At 37.3% G+C, this 12,999-nt stretch overlaps 2 protein-coding genes across 2 annotated transcripts in view; one reads left to right on the plus strand and one right to left on the minus strand.

Annotated features, from left to right (window-relative positions):
• Window positions 1–1,900, plus strand: part of LOC107744106 (tetraspanin-12-like) — a 15,695-nt gene extending 13,795 nt beyond the window's left edge. The window contains exon 8 of the mRNA XM_016557602.1: window positions 845–1,900. Within this exon, the coding sequence (XP_016413088.1) occupies window positions 845–1,147 (303 nt within the window). The 3' untranslated portion in view covers window positions 1,148–1,900. The remainder of the gene's footprint in view (window positions 1–844) is intronic.
• Window positions 1,901–7,824: 5,924 nt separating this feature from the next.
• LOC107743290 (potassium voltage-gated channel subfamily D member 2-like) overlaps window positions 7,825–12,999 on the minus strand; it is a 116,093-nt gene continuing 110,918 nt past the window's right edge. Inside the window, exons 3-5 of the mRNA XM_016556461.1 lie at window positions 11,483–11,578; window positions 10,210–10,451; window positions 7,825–8,741 (exon numbers count right to left, since the gene is read on the minus strand). Of these exons, the coding sequence (XP_016411947.1) occupies window positions 8,561–8,741; window positions 10,210–10,451; window positions 11,483–11,578 (519 nt within the window). The 3' untranslated portion in view covers window positions 7,825–8,560. The remainder of the gene's footprint in view (window positions 8,742–10,209; window positions 10,452–11,482; window positions 11,579–12,999) is intronic.

Consider the following 12,999-nt stretch of genomic DNA (forward strand, 5'->3'; position numbering starts at 1 on the left):
TTGTTAACTGAGGGGTGTTACAGAGTATTTGTTAAATCTAGCTAACAAAATATATATTGTGTGTTTGATTGGTCCAGACGCTACAGAATTATAACTATATATTCATAATTTACATTTATATATATTAATTTATATTTATATATTCAGACTTAAATCTACATATTGCAGTTTACATTTATATATTCAGACTTATTACTGTATATTCAGATTTACTTCTATTCATTATTGACTTTTATATATTAAGATTTGTATTTTTATATTCAGACTTACAACTATATATTCTGAGTTACATTTATATATTCAGACTTTATATAATTATTTCCTGTTTGGCTCTTCATAATATATTTCTTGGTTTCAGACAGGAATAATTCAGATTAAGTAAGATTAGCCAGGCCAATGCCCATATGTGTGTGTGTGTGTGTGTATATATATATATATATATATATAGAGAGAGAGAGAGAGAGAGAGAGAGAGCGATAGAGATAGATAGATAGATAGATAGATAGATAGGCACCTTTGGAATAACATTAGAGATTCATTAAACCAGGAAAGAAACAATTAAAAATTTATTTTACAAGAGTGCCCTGGCCAAGATAGGAAGCTAATTAAAAAACACATACAAAATGTAATTTAAAAAATATAGTTAAATTAAATAAATAAAAAACAGTAATAATTTTTTTCTAAATAAAATAATAAATAATAAAAACCAATAAGAGATTAAAGAGAGACAAAATTAATCAATGACACCATATTTTCCAACCTAGAAACCTGCATTAAGAAAGTAAATATGGTCAGTTTTGATTCCATGCTGACATAACTTCATACACTAAATTTGTTTTAACAGGGTTGTGGTCCCAAGATCTACAGTTTTATCCGTGGCACCAAACAGCTGCAGGTGCTGAGGTTCTTGGGCGTGTCGATTGGTGTGGCTCAGATCTTAGCCATGACGTTGACTGTGACACTCCTATGGGCTCTCTATTATGACCACAAACCACCTGACCCAGCATCCTCGGATGCTTTAATCCACACGCACAGCTCCGCAGAAGATGCCCTGAAGCCCAGCCACTCACATCCACGAGTGCCTGAGGCCTGGGCCAATGTGCCCGCTAATGGACACACCCAGTTTGAGATGGAGCAACTTTCCTAGCAGTGACTTCATGGTGACCCATCGGCTACTTCAATACTGCGGAGACACTAAAAATGATACTGAATGGATCGGACAGCAGCAGTGAACTGGACCAGAAAATGGACCTTGTGGAATATGAAGTAGTTCTGGGTGCCTGGATAATAAGATTTAGATGGTGTGAACAGTTTTAGAGAAAACTTTATATACCCGTGGATAAAGCGGCTTTTTGTGGTCATCACATGGAAGATGAAGAGGATTTACTGGGTTCTTCCTAAATAAAGCCACTGCCTCTGTCTCTACAGACTTGAATTCTACAGAGGGAGGTTTCTGGAATGAACCGTTTTCACTTAAATCTTCCTTCCTCTCAGTGAAATGGCCCATCACCACTTACAATGACCTAGTTGCGAACCTGATGCACACTATGATTTTGGCCACTATTTTGCCATGTAAGAATTTTTTTTTTAAATATTTATTTTATCGTAGTCCAAAATAAGTTCGCATTTTGGCATTCTCATCATGTAATGATCACAATTTACCTCACATTTGTTCCGATAAATTCACAAATTCCTTCTTTCACCAAGCCACGACAGACTTCAAACACTCCGACTTTTTTTCTCTCCTTTACTAGCACAAAGGTTTGTGTGGTACTATTTAAATGTTTGTTTGAACATTCATATTCATTTAAATTGGCATTAATGACAATTTTGCCTAAGATATATACAGTGTGACATAATAGACAAAACAAATACAGTCTGCCTAGGCTTTTACACAAGATCTCATCTGGCTTATCTGGCATCTACATATATATATAGACGTTGCTGCTAAAAGCTCATTGTGAAGTTACTAGGATACTTTTGTGCAGAATTTCATGTCTTAATTTAACAGCTCCATGATAAGATTCAAATGGACTGGTGCATTAAAGAGTGTAGATCTCAAAAGTAGTATGAATTTTCTATGTAGTAATAGTCTGCACATAAAACACGTTATAAGAGGGTTAAACTCTGCTGAAAGTTTGAGAAACCTCTTGCATGTGAATCACAGTGCATTAAACACGTCGAGATGATGTTACTGGAAGCCAGTGTGTGTTTGTTCACAGTCACAACATTTCAGCTAAACTAGCGTGTAGCCTGAGAAGTTTTAGTGTTTTTTTTTTTTTTTCATGGATGAAACAAATGAGTGAATTATGGAAGGTCTTTAACTCCAACAAGTTTAGGGTGGGTCAATAAAAATAGATGTATTAAACAGTACAGATGATTTCTTTTATTTTTTTAATAATACACAGTATATTCTAAATATTGTGTAATATAAAAAAAAGTTTCAATGTTTTCAATTTAGTCATAAAAAATTTACATTTACATTAATATCTATCTATCTATCTATACAAATACATACATATATAGATACTATGATTTATTATATATATTAAAGACTTTTTTCTTTGGAATAATGTGCACTAATGAATCACATATGAGCCGACAAGTGCATTAAGAAAGTAAAAATAGTCAATTATGGTTTCATAACGTTTTCAAATAACCATTCTATTGGGCTAACTCAAAGGCCTAAAATTCCTTATGAGTGGCCAGAGTTTTGTCATAACATTACAAGGTTCAGCATATTTCACTAACATGTATCTGACAGAAAATTCACCAATTTCACGCCTAGCAATAAACATAACGCTACATTTCAAACAACTGAGGCATGCAGCAGAGCCTGGTTTTCTTACCGTGCAGTTACTTCCGCTGAATCAAGCTGATTTTCCGCACAGCGCTCTGTTTCTGAGCATTCCAGAGGTGTCACGCTTAAGTGCTACTGGGTGGAAACACGGGTGGAATTTTTGGCCCTGCTCTGGACTTGATGGGAGACATTCTTGGCCGAGGGAAAGCAAAGGGATTTAGCTCTGGCCTGCTTCATGAATTTTAACAGATGTAAAGCAATGAATAAAACATCTTAATGGAGAGCGCTTTTGAGAGAGGGAGGAAGTAAACGCATGGAAAAATATATATTTGAATAGAACACTAGAGTACTGTATAACACACTGTATTCTTCATTCTAATTTTTAAAAACACAATGCATCATTGCAACACTAAACATTTCAAGCAGGAGCATCATGAATTTCTTTCACAAGACCTCATTATGAATTTTTTTTTACTAGAAATGTCTTAAAATGAACAGCATTCGTGACTCATACTTCCATAACTGGACACATCTCTGAGTAAAACAAAAAAAGCAATAACGTGGGAGGGGCTTGATTTTATCCATTAGAAATTGATAAGACAGTGAAAAGTAGGTGTTATGTAGGCCTATAGGTGTACAAAACTTACGTGCCCTTCAAGTCAAGTCATAAATATAGTAATTGTGAGTTCCGAGCACGTGAAGTAAAGTCGTGCGAAACTCAAAATTGTAGATTGCGATGTTGAATCTCAATTTGAAACATAGAAACACTGATCTGTAATACAGACATTATAATATATAAGACAGAGATCAGTGAGCAAAAATCAAGTCTGTAGCAACTGGTATAAAATTTATGAATTTCATGCTTTGCTTTTTGTAACAAAAACTTTTAGTTGTGATATCATGCATAAATGGGTATCATGCATGATGGAAATTATATTTTGAATTATTTTGAATTTCAATGTAGTTTTCTGGGTTCATTGCTCAATATAATTATTTTGTTTAGGCTACTTCCTTGTCATGCTTCCAAATGAAATGTGTGACGTCATAAATTGTAGATTACGATGTTGAATCTCAATTTGAAACATAGAAACACTGATCTGTAATACAGACATTATAATATATAAGACAGAGATCAGTGAGCAAAAGTCAAGTCTGTAGCAACTGGTATAAAATTAATGAATTTCATGCTTTGCTTTTTGTAACAAAAACTTTTAGTTGTGATATCATGCATAAATGGGTATCATGCATGATGGAAATTATATTTTGAATTATTTTGAATTTCAATGTAGTTTTCTGGGTTCATTGCTCAATATAATTATTTTGTTTAGGCTACTTCCTTGTCATGCTTCCAAATGAAATGTGTGACGTCATCATAACAAACATCCGACGAGTTTCCCAGTTGCACTTGAAAGAAGAATTAATCATGGCAAACCATTTTGGACATTCTATAAAATAGCATTAGCAAGATAGCATTAGCCACTGAATTAATCATCTTGCTTCCAGTTAAGACTTTTCTGTAGCATATTGCACATTTTGGCAAATAGTAGGCAAAGAGAGCGTACAGAAAACATCACTCACACAGCTTTCTACAGAAATATTATGAGTAGTATGTTAGCACGCTAATCCAAACATAGCTGGAGGTCTAGAAATACTTCTGTCAGCTTCCTCTTTCCCCCACCGCTCATTGCCAATGCAGGATCTGATTTATGAGTCAGAAAGGAGCACACAGGATTGCCGTCATACAAGCTTACAACAGACATACAGTTTCCTCTCTTGTTGCTAACACCCCCCACTCTCTATTCATCTCCTGTGTGAGAGAGAGAGACTGACAGAGAGCATAAAGCTAGCCTCATAGCATGTTAGCAGTTGTGTGTTCACAAACTGTGGTAAATCATTGTCAAAACATGATACTTTTCATCTAAAGACACCAACTGATATCGGTCGACTTTGTGTCATTTGCTGTTTAGCGTGGGTGCAGATGTACAGAGCCTTTCACACGGACTGTACTATCATATAGACAGTCCCGCTCCTTCTTTCCTTTCACAGAGTACAGTAAAACGAGTCAACGGGGAAATAAAACCATTAGCCTTTCACCTCTCCGCAACAATAGCAAGGTCGCAAACAGACAGCTGCAGCTTGTATGAAGTCCGACTTCAATATCCCCCTGTGTGCGGCGAGGTCCCCCTCCTTCCACGTCTCTCAGATACGGTCTCTTCCTACAACCGACTTCAAACATCTCAATTACCCTCGGCGTGATGGGAAATATGCTAATGCGTAGCACTATCGCTCGCTTGCTGGGAGCTCACCACAGCCCTGCGGTTAGTTTGTTCTGAGTGAGCTCGAAAAATTGGTGCAATCCCTCGCCTTCCAGACTTCCTCATCCCTCGATTCCCGTGTATAAAGCAAGATCCCATGCATGTGTAACGTAATCATGCTAAGTGCCTATAGAGGTTGAGACCGTTGCCTCTATTAAAGTCGGTCCCTTTAAATGTGCCACCTGAGAAATGTGTGAAATCGGCAAAATGGGAAAGAGGCCTCTGAAGAAAATGACGCTCAGCTGGAAATGGAAGAGAGTAGAGCCTTGCTGATTTGCTGTTACTATTGTTTATACTTACGGTAAAGTCTTTGAACAACCCCCTAAACCTAACTATTAGGTAATTTTTGGCGTGTAACTTATTCTGAATGATAACTCAATCATTTCCGCACAATTGCAGCAAAAATTTGTATGCTTAATCATGATTTTACAGAGACAGACTGTACATTTTACATTTTTAGCAGTATGCTAGCATATAAATGCTAACGAAGCTAGCAGACACAACCTAAATGGGTTTCACAAGGTCTTTATGATGCCATATGAAAGCCTGTTTCCATCTAAAGTTTTTTTTTTTTTAGTAAAAATAATTATAAAGGTAACTGAGTTTAAAATACTCACACTGTGACATAGTTGTGAAAGTCACAATTGCAAGATGGACAATTGTGAACGTTATATTGGACAATGTGACTTTACTCTTGCAATTGTGACTATTTCTTGCAGCTTTATAAAGTTGTAATTTTGAGATATAAAATCATAATTTCCTAATTTTGTATTTATTTTAAGGTGAAAACACGTTTCAATAATTAACCAAGATTAATAAAATGATCACAACACCATTGTCTTTTTTATCTGTATTTTAATAGGACAATGAATTAATTCTATTTATTCATAGACACTGCACCGGACTAAACAACTGGTTTGCATTTTTTTTTTCATCGTTTTGTAATAATTCATGTATTGTAATGTCCATAACACAAGCTGTAACAAATTCCAAAGGACCATCGTCACCTGGTAGCCATTTAAATGTACATTATATAACAAACAGGAAGTCTGTTTTAAAAGTCCCTTGTGGATCCTGAAAAAAGAAAACAAAAACAAAAAAGAAAAGAAACGCACACGTTCTCTGTGAGTCTGTGAGCACATGCACTCAATCAATCCTGTCCTCCAAATGGGGGAAAAATAAAAATGTCCAAACCTAAACAGATGGTCCAGCCTTTCCGGTCGTTGATTTAGAAAGTAAAATGTGAGACATTAAATTTTCTGTCTACTGAAATTAGGAGAAAATTAGAAACTGTAATAAATTTCACTACACCGAAGAACAAATTTACAGCACAGGTGCACTAGCAACAATCTCTCATAGTTTTCATCTTTTCTTTTTTTTTTGTGTATTTTACAACTGAAATTCATTTATAATATATAATCAACACCCATTTGAGTTTTAAAAATATGCATTTGTGAGATTCTATTCCCCCGGTAACCCTTTTAATACAAAGCATATCTTTACAAAAAGAATCTTGTTGCATAAGTCACATGGTAAAGCAAGAATAGGTGCAGGCATTGTGCAGGAGGGCAGTGGTGTGTGTGTGTGTGTGTGTGTGCATTGAGCAAGGCGCATTAAGAGCTCCTCACCAAAAATTGCACTGACATTGGTATAAAAAAATATCAACATTATAGACTATTTTCTTGCCAATTCCAGACATTAAATGGCAGAGAAGAGAGAATTCATCTTTCAGGTGCAGAAATTTTTTAACACTTTTTAATTAATAATAATACATTTTGAATGAATCTCGCAGACATATTTCTGCCCAAAATCAAAATAAACTATATTTTGCTTACACAGTCTAAACAGATTCTGTGCATTATTTTCAGGACAATTAAGCACAACACCTCCAAAAGTGTCATTTCTGTAATGCCAAAATACAATTTTCATTACTTTAATGGCATAATTTACATTTCTGAAGTATTTTTACAATCATTATGAAGCATTATACATTTGCTTTGAAAAAATACTGTATTGCAGTAATGAAAATTGAGAATGAGAAATACAAAGAACTAAAACATATGGTAATGAGACTTTGCGTGGAGTGGAGTGTGCTTAATTATCATTCAAATCTTTTTTAAATTTTATTTTTTTTAACTATTTTATGTAAAATGTCATTTATTCTCTTTTGATTTTGAAGTGAAACAAACCTGAATGTGAGATTCACGTTTTTAAGTTCAACCCTAAGCATGTTCGGCTGATCACAATGATATAATAATCTCCAAAACAGTACTCCAAAACAATCTGATTGGATGATTCTCAATGTGTCATCACACACAACTTGATACCATTATCCAGAAATAATAGACAGATATAAGAATGTTTGCTGATAAAAGTACATCTTTAAAGGGAAGGAAGAAAAAAATTCCTGGACGGGCTCTATGCTCTGGTCCAAGTTGGCCCGTTTCATTATATGTACGACAACATGCACAATAATTTTAACGAAGATAATAAATAAGCACGTTATTTTTCTTTTCATAGTTAACTCGCAAACTTTGGAGTATAAAACGGAATGGCTAGTATTAGAGCTCAAGTCCACAATCCTCCACTGTCAGTTTGAGAAAGTCAAATATATTGAAACACAAAAGGAGTTTCCTTTTCGGTTTAGTTTTTTGCCACAAAAAAAAAAGAAAAAAAAAGAAGAAGAATAACAAACATCTCATCAGGCCAGGCAAGGAATGAACACAACATGGGTGGGACAGAGAGAGTGTGAGACGAGATTTTCTTTGTTTATCACCTGTATCATCAGGTTAATCTCTCAAAACAGCTGTTTTTACACACTCGTTGGGTTGGAAAGATCAATACTATATAACTAGGCAAAAGTAAAAAGCACACATTCTGACAGAAAGAGCCAATCCTTATTGCTCATGCCGAATTGAAAAAAAGACAAAGACTTATGCAAAACATGCAAGAGATCGGTCTCGATCACACACGCACGCAAAAGCATCCGACAGCACACCCTAGTAGAGCCCAGCTTTACTTTGTAGTATCAAAAGTGTGTACAGCTGTGTAAAAGCTTGTAAAATCCCGCCCCTGCTGGCACACTCCTTATTCGTCCCAAATATCTGCCGATCCCATCAAACTGAAGACAACAGATTCAAAGACTCACAATACTGAAAAATTATAGAAGCTGTAACAAACACAATGTTCACTGTTTTCCTCTATGGGTTGAGTGAAAGCTTATTGGACCCCAGCATGAGTCACATGATGTATGGGCCTAGAGTTGGAGCTGATGGAGCTCACAGAGACGGAGAGCTCTGGGCAGGAGCTGATTTAAAAAAAAAAAAAAACTAGCTATGGCCCATCCTGCTGCAGTGCCTCCTCCACTACACTAGGGGCTCCGTCGATCCTTTCCGCTCCAGCATCCACTCGCTAAATAAAATGGCTAATGGTCACGGCGGACGGTCTATAACGCCGACACCCTGACAATGTTGCTTTGCAAGAAGTCAGGCGAGCTGGCTGAGTTTCCGCCCTCGGGTGTGGTCACAGGCGGGGTGGGCATGCTGATGACAGCGGCAGTGATGTAGGATTGCTCTTCTGAATTCAGGGGCACCGTCTCTTCAAACTTGGCATTGAGACTGGAGCGACTGCATTGGAAGAGAGAGGAGGAGAGGGCGGGTAAGAATACAATCCAGCTGATGGGCAAATTCCGCCAGCTGTTGGAGGGAATCATGATAACGTTCCCAGAGTATGCTGGCATTTGTCACAACCAGAGCTTTACAGGATTCCAGCAGCATGAATCACTATGAGAACAACCCAAATACCCAGATATACAGTGAACCTGCGTAAAATACACTACACTTTACATAGTACGCGCTAAACAGGACCTATTATGCATACTACACTATATACTGCATTCTATATGTACACTACACACTATGCTTTACATACTGTATTTTACATATTACGAATACTAAATTCTATACACTGCATTCTAATGCATATTAAATCTGTGCTCTAATATGCATTCTACATTCTCTGTACTACATATAGTATACTATGCATTGTGCACTCAATTCTATATATGCATTCTGAATTATGTATAAGACAATGTAATGCATATATGTTCACTAAATTCTATGCACTATACTTTGCATTCATCATGCATACTAGATACTATGCATTACACACTAACACTATGCATTACACACTGTATTGCATATATTTAGATACTAACTACAAAAGTTCTAAATTCTATGCATATTCCATAATATGCATTATACATGTGCAAACTGCATCGTACTGCATAGTATGCATAATACACTATATGCTACATATGCATTCTAGATTACATGCACTACACACTTTTACTGGATTTTACTTATGTACACTAAATACTATGCACTGAAAATTATGGACTGCATGCATCATTTCACATTTGCATACTAAATAATAATATGCACTACATTCTGCATATTATGTATTCCACATATGCATACTAAATCTATGCTCTACTATGCAGTGTATAGAATTCTTTGTACTACATATTGCAGTGGTTCTCAATTCCAGTCCTGGCGACCCACCGCTCTGCATATTTTGCATGTCTCTCTTATTTAACACACCTGATTTAGATCATCAGCTCGTAAGAAGAGAGCTCCATGCATGAACTGTGTTCCGATTGACAGGGTCCCTACACAGCTCCCTACTCCCCGAGCACAAGAAATCCGTTGAAGTTTACTTCGCTTTGGAACATTCATTCACGGATTTGCGCTATGCCACAACCTGCAGCGTCTTCACACACAGATGAAACTTACTAGAGACGTTTGACATAATACACCTCTGTAAATGCAGTGCGGTGGGTCGTGAGGACTGGAATTGAGAACCACTGACATATTGCATACTACTATACACTTAATTCTACAAATACATTCTCGATTATAAGCACTACATAAACCCCTTCTCCAAACCCTTTCTGGAGAAACTCACCATAGTCAGTATTATTAACACTTCTAAATAAGACACAGCTCTGACTTATATATATTCAGACCACAACCAGTATCAGCATATTCCTTCTCCTTATGTCTGTGTAAGTGTGCATGAGTGTTGTGAGAGCACCTGTTGCTCATTGGTCTCTCTCTGATGTGGATGGTGCTGAGCTCCTGTATACTGCTCCTGCGGCCGCCGGCCAAGTTGGAATTGGTGACATTGAAGCTCTTGCGCTTGTTTCTGCGCGTGCAGCAGGAGGACAGGCCGTGTGGAGAGGAGGACAGCGAGGAGGAACGGGACATGGACGGCTTCGTTAGGGAAACCTCCATACAGTTTGTCTCGTAAGTTTGCTCATCCACAAACTCATGATTCTGAGAGAGAGAAAGAGACGGGAATTATGTATAACTTTAAGGACTGATTTCTGCATTTGATTATTATATTAATGTGGTTACTGATTATTATATTTAAAAAATAATACAAAGTTGTAAAGTTTCAAAATGCATAAACATGAGACGTTGATGCGGTTTTAATTAAACATAATATAATTAATCTATATTAGAACAATGTAATTAATAATATAATGTGTGTATATAGAGTATCATCTGAGGAGTCCTTAAATCCAGATTCACTGTAGCTTTGGCTGTTCCTCAAACAGCCCTGCATCCAGCAGGACTGGAATTTTTCTTTCAAATGTCTCGAGTCTAGTGCCCTAGGAAAGCCAGAGCGGGTCACAGTCTGTTCTCTAGACTGTCATGAGTCTAGCTGGCAGGGGACAACAGTGCCTGTCATTTTCATGCCAGAGTCTGACTAATGAATTCTCTTGAGAGAAAAACTGCACTTATTTGTGGCAAACCCACAAGCACTGAGGTGCAGAAGTCATCTGGCACTGGTTAATGTTAAAGAGTACAGACAAAAAAATAAAAACTTTCACCCTTATTTTTACCTTTGCCAGAGTTCTCAAATGGAGTTTAATTCAAATATGGCACGCAAAAAAGCCATGTTTAGTGTCAGTTATTGTTATGTCATAAGCGATCACATCTTACCAGGTTTTGCAGCTAATAAAGACTCAGGCTGTTCCTCAAACAAAGCTATTTTTAGAAAACGTGGCCTTATTGTTTAAGAAAAACCTGGAAAATTGCACTTGTATACGTGGGGAAAAAAACCATTTAATACTTTTATGGTGCTTTTGCACCATATTCTGACACAATTTTCATTTTTGTGAGAACTATCAATTTAAATACAGTCAATATGGACACCTGACCAGTAGCTACTAAACCTACTGAAGGTAGCTATCGAAGGTACTGAAGAAAACACCTGTATATAATAAGATCAAATAATGCAAAAGCTAAATTATTGAGAACAGCTTCCAGTTATGTGTGAAGTTTTCTCCTGAGGTTCTTACCGTGGTTTTCTCCAAGCAGTGCAGAAGATGGTGATGATGGGTATCAAAAGTGGGGTTGGCCTTACATACCAAAGCTTGGCCAGCCTCTTTTGATGCCTTATTGGAGAAACAGAAAACACTGCTTATCAACCTATCAGCACAGAAAGAAACTGAAAGAAAAGACAAGACAGCAAGGCCCGAATTCTCACAATGATCCAGCAACATTGAGACATTGTTGAAGAATGTTTGGCTAGTTCATTGTGACGACAGCAGGCTCTAGGTTACTGCCACGTCCTGTTCTCTCAACATCACAACCTTGACGGATGGCTCTTGGTTCAAAAACAGTGGACAACAGGAACAAGAGTATTCTGTGTCATTCAATATCTACTGAATTTGTATCCAGGATATACTAAATGATGTTTTATTAACAAAGTTCGGGAGGAGCATGTTCGATAATTAACCTAATTAACAAGATAAGTGGTAAATATACACAACAGACTTACCTCTGTTCATTGACAGTTTTCTAGCATCCCTCCACCACCCCATCTCCTCACTTCTAACTATTCCTATCCCAACCTGGGATGGGGGGAGTACTCTGGGTTTGGGCCAAATTCCGAGCTCGGAGCCCTCCCCTTGGACAGCACGCTAAATACGCATAACCTTTACTCTATTTATTATAAGTGTGAACTTGTGAATTATTGGAAAAGTATGTGGAAAAGTTAAGCGTCTTCTGTATTTGAACCATGATGGCCACCGTATCCAAATTCACTAGAGCCTTTATGAATCAGCATGACGCAGTGACCAGACGACTAGGGCAAGAGTGGACAATCCTGCTTCTGAAATGCCAGTGTCCTGCAAAGTTTAGCCCCAACACATTTGCCTGGAAGTTTCTAGTAATCTTGAAGACCTTGGCTGGTTCCAAAATCAAATAGTCTCTGAGTAGGTATAGTTCTATTGAACAAGCACCACCCCCAACCCAGAACTTTTTGCCTACTGTTTTATGAATATTTCGGAATTGGAACTCTTTTTACATTTTGTTTTCGCCTACTCTATAGTAGGGAAGTATGCGATTTCGGATGCAGCCCTTAATTAGTTGGTTTAGGTGTGTCAGATTGGAGCTAAATTTGACATGATAGTGGCCCCCCAGGAGCAGTATGGAACACCCCCGAACTAAAGCACTGTTTATCGAGAGCCTGCGTATGGTCAACAGGCACTTGATCAACACGCCCCGTGGTCTCTGCCTCACATTAAATCCCGCCTCCCATTCAGATGTTGGCCAATCAATGACATGCAGCTCAGACAGTTTCATTCCTCCATGTGATGTGTTCTGATGATGTCATGAAGACAGAGAGATGGAGAGTGAGCACAGGCCAGTCCGGACAGCAGTGAGAAAATCACTCAAAAATGCATGTTAAAAAATGCATGGAGCACAAGAGTAGTAGTTGTTGGAAAAAGCAGTTAAAACAACAAGTAGACAAGATACAGTAGGTAATAAAGAGATAAAACCCAAAAGCAAAGTAGTTGAGAGATGGAGAAAA

Source organism: Sinocyclocheilus rhinocerous, unplaced genomic scaffold (genome assembly GCF_001515625.1).
Source record: "Sinocyclocheilus rhinocerous isolate Xijiao unplaced genomic scaffold, SAMN03320098_v1.1 scaffold551, whole genome shotgun sequence".
In the NCBI taxonomy this organism is placed as follows: Eukaryota; Metazoa; Chordata; class Actinopteri; order Cypriniformes; family Cyprinidae; genus Sinocyclocheilus; species Sinocyclocheilus rhinocerous.